This window comes from Lutra lutra, chromosome 1 (assembly GCF_902655055.1).
Source record: "Lutra lutra chromosome 1, mLutLut1.2, whole genome shotgun sequence".
Taxonomy (NCBI): domain Eukaryota; kingdom Metazoa; phylum Chordata; class Mammalia; order Carnivora; family Mustelidae; genus Lutra; species Lutra lutra.
In genome coordinates, this window is record NC_062278.1 from 116,393,250 (window position 1) to 116,417,533 (window position 24,284).

Here is a 24,284-nt window from a genome sequence, read left to right on the forward strand (position 1 = left end):
ACCAGCTCATGTAAAAGGTCCCCAGAGAGGCCCCAAATCACTGCACAGCCATGCATGAACAGAGAGTCAGTCCCCTCGGCACCACTTCGTTCTTCCTTGTTGCCTACAGAATAAGGTCCAGGGTCTTCAACTGACGTTCAAGGCCTTCCCCAATTCGATTTCAGTCTGCCTTTCTGATCTGCTCTCTGATGGCTCTTCCTTATGTGTCTTAGGGAAGTTAAATCACACAGCTGCCATTTCCACGGAGGTCTTTTTGACAACATACACTGTGTAGGTGATATTTTTCCTGTCTTGGCAAGTTCCACTTTTTCTTAAAAAAGGCCAATTCAGATACCACTTTTTTAAAAAGACTTCCCCAGCCTCTCTTACAAAGTTTTATTTCATATGGTGATGGACCACTTTGCTTTGCCTGATCTTCCATTATGAATCTACTAGACTGTAACCACTTAAAAGTGTCTTTGTACGTGTTTTTCTAGGAGTCTGAATGGAAAGAATGAGCAACTCTCCTGTACATCTGCTGGGTTCTTTCTTTCCAACCAGCCCAAATGGCTTTGCTTTGGGGAGCTAAACTTCCCAGGATGCAATGTGCCAGCACCACTGTTCTTAACCCTCCAAGCCCCCCAACACCTGTGTCCTCAGAGCTCTTGGGCACTTTGTAGATGGTGCCTTAGAAATGCTTTTGGTAAGATTAGCATCTTCAGGCCAAAACAGTAGCATTTCATCTGTGTTGCCATGACATAAATGACTCTTACAAGCCTTAAAACTCATAAACAAACAAGCAAAGTAGGTTTTCTCTTATATTCTCTCCACCTCATTTATTCCAGTGTTTATGGTCTGCCAGCCCCCAACTTTATATAGGCCTCTATAACCAGAAATCAGAAGTAACTGCCCCCTACTGCTGGCCTTATTCTATTTTTTTTTTAAGGTATCAGAGTTCTGTTTTCACCCTTGTGCCCAACATGTGCCCACATACACTTCCAAGCTTCACTTTATTTATTTATTTATTTTTAAATTTTATTTATTTATTTGACAGAGAGGGACAATGAAAGAGAGAGCACAAGTGGCGGGGCGGGGTGGGGGGGCAGCAGAGAGAGAGGGAGAAGCAGGCGTTCCACTGAGCAGGGAGCCTGATATGGGGTTCGATCCCAGGATCCTGGGATCATGAGCCAAAGGCAGATGCTTAACGACTGAGTCACCCAGGTGCCCCAAAGCTTCACTTTAGATACACAACTACATGCAGCACCTCCCAGAAGAATACTCAGGCTTGCTTGGAAGAGGTGTGAGGCAGACAGATGAAAAGCAGGAGCTGCAGGATTGCTTATATCCCAAAATTAAGTGACCTGAATAGTTTGGTGATAAGAAGAGCCCAGAAAAGGGGCTGTGTGGAGTTTTCATTTATTCCATTGTCTCCATGTTGCAGGCACCCAGCTACTGGGAAGAAGAGGATGCCCCCCAAATATCCAAGATGATGAAGGCCCGGTCATCACAGGAACCAACTGAGTGCTATGCACATCACACTGTCCTAGATTGATGATCTGAAAACCAGGCCAGGTAGGTGCACAAATGACCATTGTGGAAGCAAATGCTTAAGACCCTCATTTAATTCAGCTTTGATTAGAAAACATAATGTGGAACCGGATGAATGTTGCCTCCCCTGATCAATTGCTATTAATGAGGAAACTTGAAACTCTTTTTACATAGGTGATTTGGAAAGACAAGTCCTTGGCAAGGCACTACAGATTGTTTTCAGACCATGAAAAGGAAGGGATCGCAAATATTCATACCTACTTCCATAAAAATTAAATTTGTATTTTTTTCTATATCTCATCATCATAAAGTTGATCTCCTGTCCAAGGTTATTAAGACAGGTACAGACTTGTCTTTTTTTTTTTTTTTCAAGATTTTATTTATTTATTTGACAGACAGAGATCCCAAGTAGGCAGAGAGAGAGGAGGAAGCAGGCTCCCTGCTGAGCAGAGAGCCCAATGTGGGGCTCAATCCCAGGACCCAGGGATCATGACCTGGGCCGAAGGCAGAGGCTTAACCCACTGAGCCACCCAAGCGCCCCTAGACTTGTCTGTTATATCAAAATAAAATCGTTTGATATTTTAATAGTAGTTCCAAGACTTTTGAGAGTAAGTGATTTATTTTGAGATTATGTTGTTAAACTATTTGTTTATAAAACTTTTTTATTTAAAATTAGCAGTTAGATTTGACATAGAACTTGAATTCACCCACAAACTCTAAGTCAATATGTTGTAACTAATCCAATTCTCACTTAATTCAATTTATGAAAAAAGACTTTGTAGCTACTGTTCAAATTAAAGTGCTAGCTAATACAATATATTATATCCTCCTTACAAAATATATTCACAATTTTAAAAAGGGACTATAAGTGATTAACCTTAAAACATAAAGTGAAGTCTTGATTGTTGTGAGAAGAGCTAAAGGCATTACCAAAATGGAATCGAAATTAAGAAATTTCATAAGAAATTCAGGAAGAAGTTTATAGAATATATAAAATTAAAAGAAGATATTAGCATGCTCTCAAAACCTTTGACAAAACAGCTATACAGGAAAAAGGTGGGGTTGTGAAAACAAATAGAATGTAAATAATTACTAAAATTAGTTTAATGTAGTAAATGTATGTTTCTAATTTAGAAAGAGGAATAAGGCTTACTTTTCTAATATCTATGACTTATTTTGAAAATTAGAGGTTACAGGTTGTTCCATGGGATGGCATAACTGTAGTAAATTCTCTAAAGCAAAAATTTTATAGACTAGATTTTCTGATCATGATAATGAAAGTAAAAATTATTAACCAAATTTAAATGAAAAATCCTTTCCAACATAGAAATTTAAAACAAAATTCTAAACATCTGTTGGTCAAAAAGGAAATCAAGTCCATTTCATTTGTAAGCTACTGATAAGAAGAGTAGTAAGAGAATGAAAACAAAATCTCTTCCCACTTGAAGATGAAAAATCGCTATTCTGAAACTAGTAGGTCAAAGAAGAAATTCAATCAAAATTAGACACATGAAAATGTAAAGAACGTAACCCAAAATATATTTCTTGATCTTGAATGCTTTTCTAATTTCATAAAAATAAAATAAAATGCATACATTATAAAGACAATTCAAACATTACAATTTTTTTTCAGACAAAGTAAGAAGGGGGAAAGAATGGGAAAAGCAAAAATTAACAAGTTAGAAAATAGAAGACAGAATTATTAAATTGTAAAGAAAACCAATAAAAATACATTTCTGCTAAGAATAAATGAAACCAGGGAAATCAGAGGGGTAGAGGAGAGACTGTGGACTCTGGGAAACAAACTGAGGGTTTGGGAAGGGAGGGGGATGGGAGAGATGGGTGAGTCTGGTAGTAGGTATTAAGGAGGGCACGTATTGCACGGAGCACTGGGTGTGGTGCATAAACTATGAATCTTGGGACACTGAAAAATAAAATTAAATTAAAAAAAATACATGAAACATAAGACATATAGGATGAGAACATTAAAAGTTAGAGAAGGCATTAAAGTTAAAAGAAAATACCACTCAAAATCTGATGCTAAGGTTTGATAATCTCGATGAAATAGAATTATCCAAACAAAAAAAAATTTATTATTTAAAAAACAGTTTAAAAAGAAGATAAATCAATTCTTTAAAAAAAAAACTTTCAAAGGAAGGATTTTGAGCCAGATGATATTACTGGGTTCTTGCAAACTGCCAAGGAATAGACAATTCCTATCTACAAAGTATTTTTTCTGGGAAAGAAAAAGTCGAAGAGTTTTCAAATCTAATACTCATACCTAACAAAACACTGCACAAAAACATCAGACCAATCCAATATAAAATTCAGACATTAAAAAACTATAAAATTCAATTTAGTAAGAGTATAATCCACCACAAATAAGTAGGGTTTGCTCAAGAATATGAAGATAATTTAATAATAAGTTTATTAATATAACAGATTCTAACCACGGGTCAAAAGGGAAAAAAAAGGCATCATCATCTCAGTAGGTGATGGGAAAGCATTTGATGAAATACATCTCCTGTTCTTGGTTTAAAATGCACTTTTGATTTCATGGAAATAAAAAGGCATTTTCTTTACATGAACCAATATTGAACCAATATTTGAAATCATATTTACAGGTGAAAATGATTGAAGTATTTTTATTAAGGAGTAGAACTCTTTGCTACCAACACAATTATTTAATATTATCCTGAAAATTCTGGACTTTATACTAAGACAGAAAATATAAATAAGCAATATAATAACTGGAAAAGAAGAAGAAGCATTACCTGCAGATGATATTAATTATCTTTCTAGAACACTCAAGAATCAAGGAGTAATAGCAAAGTTCAAAAAGGGTTCTGGATAGAAAATAAATGTAAACAACACTATAACTGTTACAGGTATTAAGGATAACCAGTTTAAAAAAATGTGATGGGGGTTCTGGGTGGCTCAGTGGGTTAAGCCGCTGCCTTCGCCTCAGGTCATGATCCCAGGGTCCTGGGATCGAGCCCCAAATCGGGCTCTCTGCTCAGCAGGGAGCCTGCTTCCTCCTCTTTCTCTGCCTGCTTCTCTGCCTACTTGTGATCTCCGTCTCTCAAATAAATAAATAAAATCTTGTTTAAAAAGTGTTTAAAAAAATGTGATGGGAAAAAGTCACTCACAATATAAAGAAAAATATTAAAAAACACAAAATAAGTTTCTTAAATGTTCAGGATCTACAATGGAGAAAACAATAAATATTTACTGAAAGATGTAAAAAAAAAAAGCATGAACAAATAGAGAAGGATGGCATGTTTTTAAATGTGAGGACTAAATTATGTTAACAAATAATTTTTTCCCAAAGTATCAGAATTCAGAAAGGGATTTTTTAAAGCCTTACAGTTTGTTATAGAGTTTATCTGGAAGGATGAATAAGCAAGAAAAGTAAGAAATTTTTGAAAAACGAAGAGTAATGAAGATATGCCAATCTTACTATTCATTAAAATTTATTATAAAACTATAGCTAAATGAATGAAACTATAATTTTTAGATCAAGAATAGACTGGTACAGGGGCACCTGGGTGGCTCAGTGGGTTAAAGCCTCTGCCTTCAGCTCGGGTCGTGATCCCAGGGTCCTGGGATCGAGCCCCGTATCGGGCTCTCTGCTCAGTGGGGAGCCTGCTTCCTCCTCTCTCTCTCTCTCTGCCTGCCTCTCCACCTACTTGTGATCTCTCTCTCTCTGTCAAATAAATAAAATCTTAAAAAAAAAAAAGAATAGACTGGTACATTAATGAGACAGAAAAGATAGTCTAGGAACTAATTAATTATATAAAAATTGATTTGTAGGTATATAACATATATAAATATAATATAGGGGTGCCTGGGTTGCTCAGTTGGTTCAGTGCCAACTCTTGGTTTTGGCTCGGGTCATGATCTCAGGGTCATGGGATCCAGCCCCAATGTGGGCTCTGAACTCAGTGGGGAGTCTGCTTGAAGTTCTTCCATCTTCCCTCTCCCTTCCTCTCTTCTTCTTGCCCCTACCCCCACAGTCTCTCTTCCTAGAATAAATAAAAATAAAATATTTAAATATAATATAAAAACTCACATAATATAAATTATGTATATAATAAAGCCATACATACATATGAATATGTATATATGCTAAGGGTGGCATTATATTTAATTAAGAAATAAATGATCCAAAGAAATATTAAGTAATAAAATCTGGGAAAACTAGTAATTACTTGAATAAAGCAGTTTGAGTTCTCAAACTATATGCCACTATTAACATTAGATTTTAAAAAAGAATGGATTAAAAAATATAAATAAGCAATTCAGAGAAGAAATGGTTAATCATATGAAAATATGTTCATCCTCACTGGTGACTTAAGAAATGCACAGAATGGTTAAAGTAACTTGTCCAATGTTATGAAGCTACTAAAGAGGTCAAGTTGTATCTGAATTGATTAGAAGGTCTTCTACACGGGAGCCTGTGTAGCTTAGTCGGTTAAGTGTCTGCCTTGAGCTCAGGTCATGATCCCAGGGTCCTGGGACCCGGCCCCACATGGTGTTCCCTTCTCAGTGGAGAGCCTGCTTCTCCCTATCCCCCTACCCTTTCTCCCACTCATGTACTCCCTCCCACTTGTGGACTCTCTCTCAAATAAATAAATTTTTTAAAAAAGAAAGTCTTACAAAATACCTTGACATATACAAATGTGCTTAAAATCATTCTTGATGACTCACAATGGGACAGGACTCATGTGACCATTTAATAATGCATGTGTTTATCTGCCAATGAGGAGGTTACTTCCCATGCTTCTACCACCTATGAAAGTGTCTTTCAATACTCAATTAAAAAAAATTTAGAACAGAATTATATTTTTAATGACAAGGCAAAGCTGAGAAAATAGAGAAAACTGAATAAAATAATGAAAAATGTGGATAACTAGAAGGGGAACTTAGAAGAATGAATCAAGTCAAAACAGCATTATACAACCAGTGGAAATGCCAGTGCTCCATTTTGCCATTCAGCCATCCCTTCACCACCTACCTGAGACTCTGGGAGGGTGGGGAAACAGAAAGAAAATGTGAAAAGAAAAATTAAACTTCATATACTCACAGTTTGTGTAGATGGGTTTTCGAAATGGCTTTCCCTTAGAAAAGATAAACGCCACCGTGATGCAGTTGATGGTGGCGATGGGCCACAGTGTGGTACTCTCAAAACTTAAAATTGAACCAGGAATCAGAGTCGCATTTCCAGTCCCCTTTCTCTCCAAACTCACATTCGTTGAGAAATTACTTTGGTTGTCCAGAAAGCACTTACTACAAAAGAATTGCCAGCATTTATGGGATCTTTTATTCTACTTTTATCCAGGTGGTAGGAAAAAAAAAAGTTTATCACTACCATGGGATCTCAGCTTTCAAATTGCTCCAGCCAGTAACTACCAGAACATATTTTGTTCACTTTTTGCAATGACAAAGCAGAAATAAAATTTAAAATAAGTCAAAATTATTCTTTGTCTAGCATTCCATTTAGAACAAGTGATCTGTCTTGAAAGGACTTGGGTGATAATTTTCTATGGCATTCCTTTCAATTCAGAATGAATGAACCATGGCTATCTGTGTGTGTGTGTGTGTGTGTGTGTGTGTCTGCGTGTATAGTTAGGTGTGTTGTCACACGTGTGCCTGTATGCGTTAGAGTGTGTGTGTGTGTGTGTGTGTATTGTTTTCTCTTCTGTGTACGAATGTAGGCCTACTGACTCAGGCCATCAATTTGAATCTGCCCACTCTAATCCACTCTCTTACTGAGGATCCAAACATGACCCTCTCCTGCTTCTGAGTGTCTATGGCTCTATTTTGCTAATAAATTAAGTTCCAGCTTCTCAGACAAGCTCAGAAGATCTGTGTACTCTGGTCTCTATCGGCCTTCCTTCCCTTATCTTTTGACAGTCTTCCTATGCTCCTTATATTCCAAACATAGGAATATTTTCTGTTCCCCAAATATCACAGTTTGCACACATCTGGGTCAGGTACTCTATTCCCTCTCCACCCCTTTATCTGAAAGGCTTTGTCTTTAGTTCACTGGAAAGCATAACTACCAGACTCCATTCTTGTCTCTAGCACTGAATTTAGCTCACTGTTTTGCAATTATTCATTTGCATATTTTTATTTTCCATCTCAGGGATGAGAGTTCCTTGAATATGAACTGTCTCTTTTGGTTTTATTTTGTTATTGTTTTACTCAAATTTACAAATCCTTAGCACCTAGCACAGAAATGCCACAGAATATTTGCTCAGAAAAGTATTTAAGAGATGGGTTTTCCCAGTCCAGATTGATCTATTAGCAATATTCATTTTTTAAATAATCAAACTTACAAATTAGTTTCTATCCACTTTCTTGTTCAGCTTGAAACTTTTTACTCTTATAACTCGTTATAGATGAAATTAGTTCCCAAGAAATAGACTTAAGTCTTTTAATCCTTGGTTCCCTAGGGTCCTGAGATGTGCTTTCCATTGAGCAGAGGTTCAGTGACTATTTGCTGAATACATTAATCATCAGTAGCCACAAAGTGTTTTTGCACAAAGGGGACAAATAGACCAAAGGCCTGAATTATAGAGTTTAACATAAAAGTGTATCTAATCTGTTATACTTACATTGCAGATAAGAAATTTAAGGCATAGCATAGCACAGCCGTTAGTGATAGAGGCAGGACTACCTATTGATCACCCTTGGGGCTATACCTTCTTGTCCTCCAGATTCAATCAGAATTTTATCTCTGAGTACATACACTCCAATTAGGAGAAAAATCTTGTTTTGAGAAAAATCTGGTTATGAATTCTCACTCCAAGTAATACTTGAATTGCTGAATTTAGGATCTCAATGACAATCTTGGACATCATTTGATAGTTTTTAATCTTTCACTGATTCCTGGGGCCCTGGCTCCTTCAGGATCACAGTGGAGTGTGTGTAAAGGAGTTTGTACAAGTCTTACTTCAAAAAGAGATGCTCCTTTTCTGCCTTTCCTTTGGAGGTCAGGCAGGTTTTGTCAGAAAAAACAAAGTTTGAATATCTATGGCATAGTTCACTACATTTTACCTTAGTTTATAGTTAAAGACTTGCCCTGAGTCTAGTGTTCAGTTCAATCAAAAAAATGGTACCATCAACTAACATATTATTCATTTGAAAAATGCAAACAAATTTAAACAAATATATCTGGTAAAACAGGGATCAGCTGACTACAGCTCATTAGGTCAAATCCAACTCAACACCTCTTTTTGTAAATAAAGTTTTTTTTTAATTAACATATAATATATTATTTTTTTCAAGGGTATAGATCTGTGATTCATCAGTCTTACACAGTTCACAGCACTCACCATAGCAAGTACCCTCCCCATCTTTGTATAAATGAAGTTTTATTGGAACATCATCACAGCTACTTTTTTACACATTGTCTATGGCTGCTTTTCACTACAACAGTAGCACTGGGTAATTACAACAGAGATTGTCAGGTCCACAGAGCCTAAAAATGTTTACTCTCTGACCCTCCACAAGAAATGTTTGCTGACCTCTGGTCTATATGATCTCCAAACCACCAGGGAATGAGTACATTCATTCAGTCAACCAATGGTTGGATCTACACATCAACAACAAATGTGAAGATCTTTTCCCACCCACTGCACACGGCTCACCCTAGGACTCTACCCATTAACTGTGTCCTGTGTTCTATCCGGTTATTGATATTTTGCAGTGTGGAGACACAACTTTCGTTAATTAAAAAGCTAGGGACTGGGGAGGGGGACAAAGCATAAGAGACTCCTAATCTCAGGAAACAAATTGAAGGTTGTTGGGGGTCAGGGGAAGGATAGGGTGGCTGGGTTATGGACATTGGGGAGGGTATGTGCTATGGTGAGTGCTGTGAATTGTGTAAGACTGATGATTCACAGACCTATACCCCTGAAGCAGATAATACATTATATGTTAATAAAATAAAAATTAATTAATTAATTAAGGGTATAAAAAAACAAGTTGTACAATGACATTGCAGACTCATTGTATCACCTTCAGAAAGGAAAACTAAAAAAACTGAACTTTACCTGTATCTGTAGACCTCACAATACCAGGGCTGCTGCTTCACATAGAGAAATGCACAGATTTGTACAATGCAGGTGAAACAGGTGTTCAAGAAGACTGAGAGCAGCAAAGGTGGAGAGAGGAGCTGTCCTGCTGGTCGGTAAGGAGCCAGCTTTGGGTAGGCATGAGTTGAACTCACTGAAAAACAAATGCATTTTCCCCTATTATAATTTCATTATTGACAATAAAAATTGGGATGCATCTTATCTCGAGACTTGCATTAGGGTTCAGAGTCAGCAAACATGAATGAGGCTTTATATCTGGATAAGCACACTGCCTAGGTGCATATCCAATGCTACCAGCCCTTGCCTCTTCCATGTTTTTGTTTCACCTTCAGAAATGAAAACCAATAGGTTTAGAAGTTCTTCTAATTATACATTTACCATGTTTCATGGTGCAAATATTTTCTCCATAACCAGACTGACCAGGAACGGTAGGTAAGATAGAGTGTGGCCTTTCACATGAATAAGCAGTACTATGATCTCTCAGTAGTGGTGGGAAGGTGAGGAGTAAAGAAGAGGAGCATAAAGTTCGCCTGGGTGGTTCAGTCAGTTAAGCATCTGCCTTTGGCTTAGGTCAAGATCCAGGGTCCTGGGATTGAATCCCCTGTCAGGCTCCTTGCTCAGCAGGGAGCCTACTTCCTACTCTGCCTGCCTCTCCCCCTGCTTGTGCTTGTGCTCTCTCTCTCTGAAAAATAAATGAATAAAATCTTCAAAGAAAGAAAAAAAGGAGGAGAATAAGAGGCATCAGGCTAGATTAATCTTCATATACTGGTGATTTTTTTTAAAAAGCACTCATTTTATTATTCATTCAGTCAACATTCTCTAAGTACTTCATTGTACCAGGAGAGATGCTAAAGGTGTGTTCTGTTCCATCCTGGTTAAGTCACAAATGGAGAAATGCTAGAACACATTACACCTGGTCAGGGAAAAGAGCTCATAAAATAATCTTGCTTCCAGATGAGAGTGTTAAAATGTATTATAGTTTTGATCCTAAGGTGTTTTTTTTTTTTATTTAAAGGTTTGACAATAGGCAGAGGTTAAATAGAACAACTATAAGAAAAGATGACTGCATTCTTCTTAGAAGTCACATATTCTAAAAAGCTGATGAAAATGGAATGTACTTTACTTCTTAGGGCATCACAGGAAAGAAGCATGGAAAGGTCAGGAATTAGATACAATGCATCCAAAGGTTTACATTATAGTCAGGTTTCAGTTCTTGTCTTCATATCTATTGCCTTTTCCTTTTTTATAGCTGATCACTGGTTTCTTTGATGTAAAGAAGAAAGTAGGGTACATATGATTAGGTTTGTGTTCATGCATGTAGGGGCAAGGCAGTAAGAGCAGGTGTCCAGTTTGGGATGATAACACTCTAAAGTAGGTCTTCAGTTTTCTCAGTGGGTTCTCGGGTAATCACGTGGACTTTCTGGTACTTCATTTTCTCATGTAGAAAGTGAATGTGTAGGAATGTCTAAATGGTCTCCAAAGTCTTTCCCGACTCATTTACTCTAAAACTCTATAACTATCTAAGGCTTTAGCTTTACCAATTTAAGCAGTGTTTACCCAGGAGGATGCTAGGCTACAGGCCATGGGGTATGCAGAGATGAAGAGGACATCTCATTTGCCCGGAAGAGCTTGAATTCTGATGGAAAAACACAGATGGGTTGTGTCATAAAGAATTTGGCCGACCTTTATTCCCAGTTCCTGGGATGTATCCTCTAAATTGTTGGGATTTCTTGAGTTGACAAAGTGTCTTTTTATTCATGGTAGCCCTGATGGTTTATGCAAACAAGATCACAGATGGTGGGCCCAAAGAAAGTTAGTGATGAAGTGATGACTCAGGATGGAACTGGCCAGGCCACAAAAAAAGCTAGAGATTGTGATCAACTTCATGGCCAACGATTCAACCAAACATGTCTACATAAGAAAAACCCAGTAAAAATTCTAGACAAGACACCAAAGTTCAGGTGAGTACTGTTTGGTAATACTCTGCGTATTGTTGCCATGGATGTGCCAGGAAAGTAGGGCAAATGGACACCCCAGGAAGAGGACAATGGAAGTGTTCAGATCCTCCCACCATGGGATCCTTTCACCAGACCTCACCCTATGTGTCTCTCCCTTTGGCTGGTTCTGATTTGTATCCCTTTGCTATAATGAAACTGTAATCCTATGTAGACCACTTTCCTGAATTCTGTGAGTTATTGATATGAATTACTGAACCTGAGGAGAAAATGAGAACCCCCACATTTGCAGCCAGCTGGTCAAAAATGTGAATGGGGGGGCGCCTGGGTGGCTCAGTGGGTTAAGCCGCTGCCTTCGGCTCAGGTCATGATCCCAGGTCCTGGGTTCGAGCCCCACATCGGGCTTTCTGCTCAGCAGGGAGCCTGCTTCCTCCTCTCTCTCTGCCTGCCTCTCTGCCTACTTGTGATTTCTCTCTGTCAAATAAATAAATAAAATCTAAAAAAAAAAAAAAATACATGTATTAAAAATGTTAATGGGACCCAAAATTTATGACTGAGGTCTGAAGTAAGGACAATCTTAAGGACATTGTGCCCTTAACTTGTGAAGTTTGGCATCACTCTGGGTAGTTGGTGTGAGAAGTCATTGCATGGCATGCAAGGAAGGAGCACACAGTGTGGCCTCTTGTCAATGCAAAGAGACTATACTCTGGCCACAGAAGGCAGAGGCTGCCATGCTTGGAGTTTTTTCCACATTCCTATACTCAAGGAAGAAGATAGCTACAGAGCGCATGAAGAAGCTGTGAGTGATGGAGAGAGGTGCAACTGTATCCCTATGCATTTGGCTCCACCTCTCCAGTCCTCCCTTTCTCAGACACTCACCGAGTTTCTGACTTTTCTTTTACTATACTGGCTTGAATTAATGGCCTCATGGTGGTAGAGTACATTTTACCAGCCTTTAATTTCAGTTTCACTGTGTGATTTTCTGAGGCCAAAGCAATGTTTGCAGAGGTTTCAGGTGTGCTTGTGTGGCCAGCCTCACTCTCTGTGATCACAGTGAGAGCATGCCCAAGTCTGTCATTCCAGCCTGGCTCCAGAATGAAAAATGTGGAGCAGACCTGAATGAAACCCATAGCCTGGACCAAGACTACCTGATCTACATCCCAAAGCTGATCCGATTCAACTGACCTAGATGAGCTGAATGACAGTCTATCTACAGAGCAAGAGTGGGTATTGTAAGCCACAGAATTCTGGGGAGAGGTTTGTTATACAGTATTATTGTGGCAATAGCTGATTGAAGCAGAGTCCTTACATAATGATTATTTTAACCCTTTCTATATTAAAAATTCTAATGCTTTCTGATAGAGAATCTGAATATCTGACCACACACACACGCACAAAAAAAAAAAAAAAAAGACTAGCATTTTAGGGCCCCTATTATGTTCCAGAGGCTCTGCGAAATATCTTACAAACATTATTTCATTAAAAAGCAATGCAAGGGGCACGTGGGTGACTCAGTCAGTTAAGCATCCAACTCATGATTTCTGTTCAGGTCATGACCTCAGAGTTGAAAGATCGAGTCCTGCCTGGAGTTCTGTGATGGGCATAAAGTCTGTTTCGGATTCTCTCTCCGCCCCCCACCCCTGCCTTTCTCTGACCCTATCCCTTGCTCATTCTCTCTCAAAATAAAAAATAATAATAATAATACATTTTTAAAATGCATTATTTTGCATTAAAATACCTATTTTATAATGCAAAATAGGTATTTCATTTTTATTTTACAAGTGAAGAAACTGAGGTTCAGAGAAGTAGGGTCCCTTATTTAAAGACCCATGGTTTGTGAGCAACAGGGTGATAATATAAACTTAAGCCTGCCTAATTATAAAACCCCCCATTCTCTGCTCTATAGCACATTGCAGTAGCATGGATTTCCTGAACTGAAAGGATAAAATGAGGAGCCCTACAATGCCAGCTTGTTATTTCTCAGCAGCCAGAACTTTTCTGAATAGTCCAGGTTTCCTTAAAATGGTGGTGATATATGTTATCATACTGTATGCAGAGAAATGTAAGCCTGTGAAGTGCTCTATTTCATTCAGAATTAATCATTCCCTCCTCTGAGTTTCCACAGCCCATTACTCATTTTGCTGCTATGTAGTGAGGATGTCTTGCATTAAATCCAGTCATTTACACATGCACTCAGCAGACCGTGCGCTCCCCGGAGGAGGAAACCCTGTCTCATACCACTTTCTGTCCCTCGCTGAACCTGGTACAGGGCCTGCTAAGTAGGAAGACATTTTCAAAGTCTACTTTTTAGTTGTTCAGCATCATTTGGATATAAGGTAGGCATGCTTTTCCTAAACAGTTAGCTTAGCTTTCTATAAAGGACATTTCAAGTCATGTACATCAAATTTTCAGAGGCTCCCAAACCCACCTAAACTACACGCAAAATTTTGAATGTGCCCTCATGAGATGTTTAAGGTGAAAAGATCTATGTCTTCCATGAGATTCTCCAAAGGGACCAAGACCCCAAAAATGTGAGGAGTCCTTGAAGCACTGGTGGAATTTATGTAAGAGAGGCATTTATATAATGGATGGGTTACCTCCCACAGTCTTCTCTGGACACTGTCTCCTTCCATATGCTGAAGTGGTTGGCCTAAATTGAGCTAAATTACATGACCTCATCTTTATTTACAGAAAGAACTGGCTTAGAAGTGGACATTTTACCCAAGTTAGGTCAATGAATTTTTCTCTCCAAAATATTTGCAAAGGAGACACTGAGAGGCTGAGCTAATTAGCTGTCCAAAGACAAACAGAAAGGTTATGGAGGTTCAATAGTAGAGTCACCATTTAGGGTCATTTGCAAGGTGAATGAGTAGAAGTCACACAAAAACAGTAAGAATAGAAAGAAGAAGAAAGAGATAAGATGGCCTCTTGGAAATAAAAAAAGGTGGCCTCTGTTTTCTACTCTTTAGTGCTCTAGACCTGCCCTGACCCCAGGTGCTTCTGAGTTTCTATTCTCAGATTTTTTTCTTTTGAGAATTATGTTCTTAAACATCCCCCTACTTCTTTTTTCATGATCTAATTTGAGTGGGTTTTGTTAAAAAGAGTAGAGATGCAGCTAGAACAATTTCCTTTTAAAATGACTTTGGTAACTTTTGGGATCAAATTGGGCTTTAAGACATACATTTTCTTAATTGAGTTTTCTGACTTCATTTTACTTTTCTCCTTGATTTTCCTTTAACATATTATATCTTGTCTTATTAGCTGCTTTTGTGTTGCCTTAAAACCTATGGAAACAAGACAAAGTATATCTAGATAAGCAAGTACCTAAATTAATTAAATATATTATGGTGTTGTCTTTGTCCTATACTAATTCAGGCTTGAGGTCAAAAGCCCTAATCCCGGAACCTGGAAAGGCAGGCCCCTTGGTGAGGGTGATTTTACATTGATCGTCCAATTGCCAATGACTACTAACATCCACAGATGAATGTCCACAGTTTTCAGCCTGGAGGTCAAGTTCTGTGATCTGATCTGACCCACCTTTTCAAATTTTATCTCCTGGTGTTTCTTTTCACATACCCTACAGTATGGTCAAATTGAAAAACTCATGTCCCAGCTCTCTCTTGATCATGCTGCTTCATTCTACTTGAAGTACCCATCCTTTAGGAAAAGATTTTTGAAATCCGTCCATCTTTTTCTATTTTGATGCAAATGTTACTTCTTCCACGAAGCAGTCCTTAGTATTTCTCTCTTTTCTCCATTGCTGGCTCTTCCCTAACCCCAGATTTTCAGCAACAATCTCTCCTTTCTCTGAACTTCCAAAGCACCTGTTGTTTCTCTCTCACTCTCACCAAGGTGCCTGCCTTTTTAGGTTCCCACATTAGGGCTTTTGACCTCAAGCTTAAATTAGTATGAAACAAAAACAACACCATCATGTATTAATTAATTTATATACTTGCTTATCTATATATAGCCTATCTTGTTCCCACAAGATTTTATAATCTCTCCTTTCTCAGAGCTCCCAAAGTATGCATTGTTTTCTGGCACTTATTACTTTTGACTTGCATTTCCTTATTCATGTATGTGAATCCCCCACTAAACTGTAAACTTCAGTGATCAGGCCTTTTATGTCTCAGACACCTATGTGCCTAACATATAGTAGGAGATGAACACATCTAAGAGGATATTAAATGGGGCTTTTCCTTTGTTTGGGCCTTTCCTTGCTGAGCCTTATATTTGCTGACCATGAATGGTAAATGCTAACTGAATGAAAAGAGAGATGACGGCCTATTTCCATTGTACCCACACAGAGGGATCCATACTGGTCCCTCAACTGTGAGCACACCCCTAACCCCAAGCAATTACCTATGTGCAGAATATATAAAACTATAGAAATTATTAAGAGATTTTTTAAAGTGAATTGTGAAGAGTAGCAAGAACTGTGATTTTCTTCCTGGCATCATTCCAATCCAAAATGAGGGGAGGTCATAAGAACCCCCAGGAGAGAGAGTATTTTTGGAGGTGGAGATTAGCTTGCTCATTCTGGTTGCAATACCAGAGGGAAAGACAGAAGACAGCAGTGAGAGCAGGCTACATCTACTATCTGGTAGGTCAGGTAGAAACAATGGAAATGAGCCAGGCTAAAGTTGTCTTGGAAGGACTCTGCCCAGTGTGGGTAGAGGGCCAAGCAATAGAAAAAGGCTTCATGGTGCATACCATTAGAAGGCAGCTGCTCAGAGGAATCCTGAGGAGTCAGAGAGTGAGAGCACCACCCATGTCAGGGAGTAGTCTAGTCCAGAGTAATTCACAGGAATTTCTGAAGAGCCCAAGAACTCACCAGTGAGTCCCTTGCCAATTTAAATCAATGATACTGCTTCAGCAATATTGAATATTTTTAAGCAATTTGTATGATTTACTTGTGAACATGAATTTTAGATGGCTGCCATGTTAGAGGGCACTTGACAGGACAGACTACAATACTCCCATGTAAGTAAAAAGTCATTTGCTCTTGTTGCTCCCAGAGTCCCTGAAGCAAGAGTGGAGAGTAAGCAACACAAGCAAAGTAGAGACCATAGCCTTCTCTCCCATTGCTTGCTCCAAGGTCAGTCTTGATCTAGAGGAAGAAAAAGTCTGAATTGGATGAAAACATGAAATGTTAGCTTACAATGTCTAGACTAATGTCTAAAGATGAGATCATTTTAATACTGATACTGACCAGGAAATGATCTGCCTGTGGGATGACTGGGCTTGCAGCGATGGAAAAAAAATAGTGATTGAAGGCAGAGGATAAAAAAACAAACACTGAGGTGCATGGGTGGCTCAGTCAGTTAAACATCCAACTCTTGATTTCGCCTCAGTGTTGTGAGACTGAGCCCCTCATCAGGTTCTGTTCAGCTCAGAGCCTGCTTGAGATTCTCTCTCTTCCTCTTCCTCTGCCCCTCCCCCCGTCTCTTTCTCTCTTTCTGTTTTTCTATCTCTCTCTCTCAAACAAGTAACTAAATAAATAAAATCTTTAAAAAAATACCCCAAACACACTATCCATATTTTTGGATTTCTAATCAATCTACTTGTACTTAGTCTAATTTTGTTCAAGGGTTCACCGAGTTAGCCAGTCATTTCAAAAGAAGAATAAAAGACAAGGTGCAAGGTGATAGCATTCATGTTGTGACAAGGGCTTACAGTGTGTGGCACACTGCTGTACACATCACATGCCTTGTTTTGTCTGATCCTCTCAACCCTGGGAGGACATCTCATATCAGGAAATTATTTCATGAATAGTTTGCCAAAGTTCGCAGAGACAGGGAGTGATCGAAAATGGCCATGGCCTTCTCCACCATGTTACCGCCTTCTAGCTTAGCTCCTAGAACTTCCTGGTGTATTTTGGGTTTTTTTTTAAGCATCATCGACCATGTTCACAAATAAATCATACAAATTACTTAAAAATGTCCAACACTGCAAAAGCAATATCACCAATTCAAAATGTTCCAGTCATGTGACTATTAATAACACACAGAAAAATATGTTAATGGACTATGAATATATATTTCAGCCTGAAGAATCAAAACTGATGTTACTTACATCTCTAATGCTGGTAACTTCTGTCATCGGGTTGATATAATAAACGATTTCTCTATCAGTGTCATGATTTAAGATGTTACATGAAATTCTCAAGGTTATTAATATCCTGCATTGCCTGATGTTTTATCTGTTAGTTTTCATAACACTTCACTTCCATTGTTGAACAAGGAAAAAGAGATGACTATGTCATTCTTTTTCTTTGCTCTCTGTTGAGGTAGTCACCTTTCTTGCTTATTAAGAGTTAGTATGAAGCCCTGAGTTCTTTGATAGGAAATACTTTATCAGTGTCATCTCAAAGGAAGGAAATGAGTAATAGCTACTGTGAGCCACACCTTGCTTTTGATAGAATTCCTAGAATTAAATGCTAGCATTTGTTTTCACATGTCAAAGACCTAGCAAAAATCTGGTTTTATGTCAATGTGAAGTATAGCTGAATAATAGAAAGTGACCTTTGGGTTTTAAAGATTTCCCTTTGTAGATTTCTTGTACATTTTTCTATGTAAAAGACACACACCTATGAAGAACTCAGAATACATTGATAATTTATGAGGTAAGACCTATTTGCTACCAGGATGTTTTAGTGCCAAATCTGAGGACTTCAAGACTCAACTTACTCCAACACCTCTTTCAAAAAACTCACAGGTGATGTGGTTTTAGTACATAAAGGTGCATCTTTCTCAGAAACTTCAGTTTGTGTGAGCATTTCTGGAGTGTCATGGATAAATACAGATAATTCTGTTTACTTTGCTAAAACACTTACTTGTTAAACAGACCATCAAAGTAATGGCTACGTCTTGCATGAGGTACTGGTAATTCCCAAAGAGCTGTAGTTGCTGAAAAGGAAATAAAAGTAAATATAAAGGGACACCTGAGTGGCTCAGTCGGTTGAGCATCCAACTCCTGGCTTTGGCTCTGGTCACGATCTCAGGGTCATGAGATTGAGCCCCACCTCTGGCTCTGCATTCAGTGCAGAATCTGCTTGAGATTCTCTCTCTCCCTCTGCCTATGTCCCTCCCTCCCCAGGCTCTCTTTCTCTCTCTCCCTCTCTCTCTCTAAAAATAAATAAATAACTAAATCTTGAACAAAAAGGAAATGGAAGAGTTGCTTCTGCAATTGCAGCATTGTTATCACTGCCAAAACTCTTTCTGAAAGTAGTCAGGAAGCAACAGTTATTTTTCTTTCCTCTTTAAAAAGGAAGTAATTTACCTACAACCTTTAGCATCTCATTGGAGAGAATGAAACCAGATGACGATTTTTGCAGTGTTTACCTTAATTCCATTAGCAATGAGAGTCAGCCAGTTGGGAAACACCCTCTTTATTGGCCACAGTAATCTGGCAGCTGCAGTCTCAGCCTGGACAGTTGAATTCTCAACATAAGATACCCACTGGGAACGTCAAACTTAAAATTTTGAAATCCAAGCCACGAATCATTCAACAGGTATTACTCTCCATCTTTATCCATAGATTGAGTTCACAATATCATTCTCTTGGGGTTCATTCACTTTCACAAACTGAACAAGTACCCCCTACCCCAAGTAAGCTCATTGCAGACTTCAGTCTGGTATGCTTGACTTCCTAGGTTTATATAGACACAGAACCTGTCTGAAGTTACGTTTATGGAGTCTTATATAAAGGTCAACTCATTATCACCAGAAACTTACTTTGCAATACCTGTTGCAGCCAGCTGTTTCTCTGCTTCATGGCTACTGACTGAACACTAAATTATGATTTGAACCATTGGGGACCATATTTATGCGAATAAGAAGTATTTCTGGATTCTTAGAGTGTGAACTCAAGACCCTGAAGTTGCTGATTAAAGGATTTTTGTGGGGTGGGGTGGGCACACCTCAGTGGCTCAGTTGGTTTAAGCATTTGCCTTTGGCTCAGTCATGATCCCAGAGTCCCAGGATTGAGCCCCGCCGTCAGGCTCCCTGCCCAGCAGGGAGTCTACTTCTCCTTCTGCTCTCCAACCCGCTGGTGCTTACTCTCTTTCTCTCTCTCTCAAATCAATAAGTAAAATCTTAAAAAAAAAAAAAGGTCTTTGGGGGACACTTTTATTTAAGCCTAGACCATCAGAGTGAATGGCTGCAGAGTGGCCTATCTCTATGTGGACATGACTTTATGCATAAAGACTTGGAACTGAGAAGTCTTTCATATTTTTGAGAAGACATAAATTGTTCCTCATCCCCATAAATTGTTCCCCAAGGTTCTCACCCTCCAACTCTCTCTCTGTCTTCCTACATTTCTTCCTCATATCTTTTCCTTTCTTTTCCCCTCAGAATGCAGGTGAGATGCAACAGGGAGAAATTTCCCAAGGCAGCCTTAGTTTTTGTTCTAGAAGCTGCTTTTCTAGAACTATGGAGAACTTTGGAAATCTGCCAACCTGATTTCCCAGAGGCACATAAGGGTTTGGCCAAGGGCAAAATCTAAGGTGTTCTTAGTGATAGAGGTAGAACTTTAATCTAGTTTTCCTGACTCTTAACCCAGGTCCTGTTTCTAATCTGCCTGGTTGCCACTTAGCCCTCTGTGTATGATTCTTGCACACAACAGCCCACCAGATGCTAGAGGCCTGTGGTCCTCTCATTCATCTCTCAGATGTCTCAGAAAAACAGTATAATAATTGCCTCCTTGAAGTGTTCCCTGAGGCTGTTGTATCATCTCACTGTAGAGCAAGCTATGACTGAATTAATGAAGATTACTTTTGACTTCTACATATTTCTTCCATACAGTTAGTTAATTTTAAAATGTTCATTTTTATCATTTAATTTCAAAAATCTTTAAAAAAATTTTTTTAAATAGGGACACCTGGGTGGCTCAGTCAGTTAACTGTCTGCCTTCCACTCAGGTCATGATCCTGGGGTCCTGGGATTGAGCCCCACATCGGGTTCCCTGCTCAGTGGAAATTCTTCTCCTCCCTCTTCCTCTGCTGCTGCTCTCTCTCTCTCTGTTAAATAAATAAATAAATATCTTTTAAAAATTTTTAAATACTAATCCTTTGCTAATGACATGTCGAAGTGTGTACCTTCTGACCAGGTTCAGCAGTGAATTTCTGGTCTGGGAGTTTTTCTAATTCTTAGTGCTTCAAGGTCAAATTCAAAAACTTCTCTTTCTTTTTATCTCCTCTTAGTCTTTTGTCAAAAATATTCCATGGTTGGAGACTGATGCATTTCCTGCTGAGTTATATTTAGGCTGTTCTGAAGCTCTCTTCATATTCCAAGTAAAGAAATAGATGCTTGAAGAGGTCAAGTGTCTCCAGTTATCTAGAAAAAACAACACTCCTAGAAAACTGATCCCTAGCTACTTATTTCTAGCTCCATGTGTCATGTGTAATTATGCCAAGTTCCCAAGTTTGCAGACATCTATTTTGAGAAATGTCATTTATTTATAAAACATTAAATCCCATGTAGGAGCCACACCCCAAAGAATAAACCAAGGATGTAAATGCAATTAAAACTGGGAAGAAATTATTTAGGTTCATACCCAATAGAGCAGTGAAGTACCAATAAACTGGATTATGCCATACATGGTCAAGTATTTAAATACCCCAAAGGATGAAACCAGAGCAGCTCGGCCTTCTCTGTTTGAGAAAAAAATAAAAAATAAAAATAACTGGTTATGCATGATATACATTTCTCGATCTCTTATATTTCAAACAGAGTTCAAGTTTAATAGCTTGTTGATATACATTCACTTAATCAGTGATTCATCCTCTCGATTATTTATTGAAGCGCTCATTTGCTCATTCATTCTCTGCTTCAATCATGACCTCACTCACTGACTCATGCATGCACTCTTATTTAGGGCTGATGAGGTACCAACATTCTGCTTAGAGTCATGGAGGATATAAATGAATCAGGCACAGTCTTTATTTTCAGTGAATCAAAAAGATTAACACGGATATTATAAACACAAGACATCATGATAAGGTGCAAAATGTCAAGCTTTGACTCGACTGTGACTCGTTACATCCTAACAACTTGCTTCTGAGAACTGAACTATGTACGTTTTAGAGTCCCACAGAGACTTCACGCTAAAGGACAGGTGTTCTCGCATATTAGGAAGCGTGGCTATGACTCCAATATGTGAGATGAATGGGGTTTTGTTAGTTTCAATGCTCCAGGAAGATCCCATGGTAATAATCTGAGCTGGTGTGGAGTTCAAAAGACATAAAAACAACAGTAGAAACTGCAGGTTAAAAAGTAAATATTTCCTGGGGCGCCTGGGTGGCTCAGTGGGTTAAAGCCTCTGCCTTCAGCTCAGGTCATGATCCCAGGGTCCTGAGATCGAGTCCCGCATCGGGCTCTCTGCTCGGCAGGGAGCCTGCTTCCTCCTCTCTCTGCCTGCCTCTCTGCCTACTTGTGATCTCTGTCTGCCAAATAAATAAATAAAATCTTTTAAAAAAAAAGTAAGTATTTCCCTTTTAAAAATGCTGTTTGGGCTTTTGTTCCCTTAACTGAGGCTTGGTTCAGTGATGGGTGATGACAGGCAAAGAAGACAGTGTGGGGCAGGAGCTCACAATGGAGGAGTGAGGAAACCTGGCAAATAACCCCTCCTGTAGCCTGCTCTTGTCATGACAGAAGTGAATTCACATGGGAGGCAGCCCACGTCCTCCCTCCGTGGCATGGACATCTGCACTGCTTGAACACTTTGTCAAAAGAAGGGGTACCCGAGAAGGAAAACCTTAAAAGCCAAACTAGTAACTGCTTCGCCTTAGACATGATGAGAAGGTTTGGGAGAGATGGGCCAGGATGCCTTGACCAGATGTTTCCCACCAGTTTTAAGGCACTGCCTTTTGTTTTCAATGCAGAATGGAGCAACCCACAAGCTGAGGAGGGGCCAGCATGTGAAGCCTGGACCGATTTCTCACATAAACATTGTGGTTTCATCCTTTGTATTCTTTTGTGTGTACCTTTCCAGAAAAAAATGAAAGCACCCAGATTCAAAGGCAAGTGCAAAAAGCCATTTTGAGGAAAGTATAAGGGAGGTTTGCACAGGCCTCCAAAATTACCGCTATTCCTAATGATGATGAATTTTAAGAAGCTAACTCATCATTTATGCATTCCACAGCCATTCCTCGAATGTTCTGATGTATCCAGCTTAGTATTGGGCATGATAATACAAAAAGGAATAAGGTGCAGTGCTTGTCCTAAAGGGCTTCAACTAGAGCAGCAAGTCAATCGTGTTTCAAAAGATACAAACGAGAACCTGTGGATCTATGCATCTAAAACTGTACCTCAATGCCCCTTGGCTGGGGGGATGCTTTCCTAGGAATAAGCATGCATCAAGGATATCAAGGGTAAAATGAGCCTAATAGAGCTGAACCATATCTAATTTTTATGAATCTATGAAATATAAAAGCAAAAAGCTTCTACCCTGAAGTCTTACTAAACCATCTGCCACTAGAGAAATTTTACATCATGACTTGGATCTTAAAATACTACACTGCATTCACAAATATATTAGGTCACATGTGTGAGACAGAGCATCTGAAGTTCAAATGCTACTGCCTTTGGATGAATCAAGTAGGCACTTTGTGCAACTTTCCAAGAGTTTAAACTCTCTCCACACTTGGCACTCCAGCTTACCCCACATAACTCCCACCTGAGAAGCTCCTTAGCCCAACTGGGCTATTGGGCTTCTACACTCCCAAGTCAAAGCTCCATTGCTAAACATGACTCTCCACTTCCCCAACCTGGAATATTCTCCCACCTCCTTCCTGTTTACACATGTTCTGTCCATCCTTTGAGTTCCAACTACCCTGCTGAAATCTTCCTTTCTGGCTTAAGTCATCAACCTGAACTACTGGAAAAATTACCATATTGTTAGGGCATTAATTCATTAAAACTAATTTGTTGAACCCTTCTCACCTATCAGGCAGAAGAGTCTCTGTTCTAGGATTAGATTTCTATCTATCTGTACCTTTACTAGGATGTGAGTCTTTTTTTTTTTTTTTTCAAAAGATTTTCTTTAATATCATAAAATATTTTCATGGACAAGTGAGCTAGCAAACACACATGCATCAATGTGTCTTTTGACAAGATACCCCTCTACCCCCACCCCTCCACTCCCACAGCAAGGTGGACATGAGATTGGAGAAATGAATACAGCAGACGATACAGAGAGAAAAAAAAATTGATAAAAAGTATAGAATAGAACGTTGTGCTTGGTTACTGTTCTATGTCACAATAAAACAAAACATTTCAGTGCAAACAGTTAATTTTTCCTCTTTTCCATTTAAGTCTGGTGGAGAAAAAAATACTTTTTCCTATAATAAAATATGTGGTTTTTTTGTTTTTTGTTTTTTTTTTTTACTTTTTTTAACGTAACTTTTTTTTTCTTTTTTGCAGAAAATAATTTTATAAAGTATCAGTTTGCGGGCAGGGAGGCTCGATGCCACGTGGGTCCCGGCTCGCCCGGTTTGAGGCAAAGCGTGGAGACCACACCCGGGCAGGAGAGGGGGCAGCGGGGGCACAGGGCAGGGGCAAGATTGGTCTCATCCTTCATCCACCACATTTCCAAGCACAATATTTTAAAAAGCTCCATGAGTTGTGTTGATGATGGAAGGCATGATCTAGGGAAAGGGTGCTGGGCACTGTCATTTTGTAGTTGCCATGATATAAACCAA

The 24,284-nt window shown here is 38.9% G+C and overlaps 1 protein-coding gene and 1 long non-coding RNA gene across 2 annotated transcripts in view; one reads left to right on the top strand and one right to left on the bottom strand.

Moving 5' to 3' along the window:
* The window catches only part of ATP13A5 (ATPase 13A5), a 111,849-nt gene that overhangs the window by 5,598 nt on the left and 81,967 nt on the right, over positions 1–24,284 (bottom strand). The window contains exons 24-27 of the mRNA XM_047733162.1: positions 21,140–21,236; positions 18,420–18,492; positions 9,588–9,762; positions 6,614–6,816 (exon numbers count right to left, since the gene is read on the bottom strand). Of these exons, the coding sequence (XP_047589118.1) occupies positions 6,614–6,816; positions 9,588–9,762; positions 18,420–18,492; positions 21,140–21,236 (548 nt within the window). The remainder of the gene's footprint in view (positions 1–6,613; positions 6,817–9,587; positions 9,763–18,419; positions 18,493–21,139; positions 21,237–24,284) is intronic.
* Positions 1,429–22,524, top strand: LOC125102231 (uncharacterized). Its single transcript, XR_007128078.1, has 3 exons — positions 1,429–1,551; positions 11,394–11,590; positions 22,467–22,524. It is a non-coding gene; the product is annotated as an uncharacterized LOC125102231 (long non-coding RNA).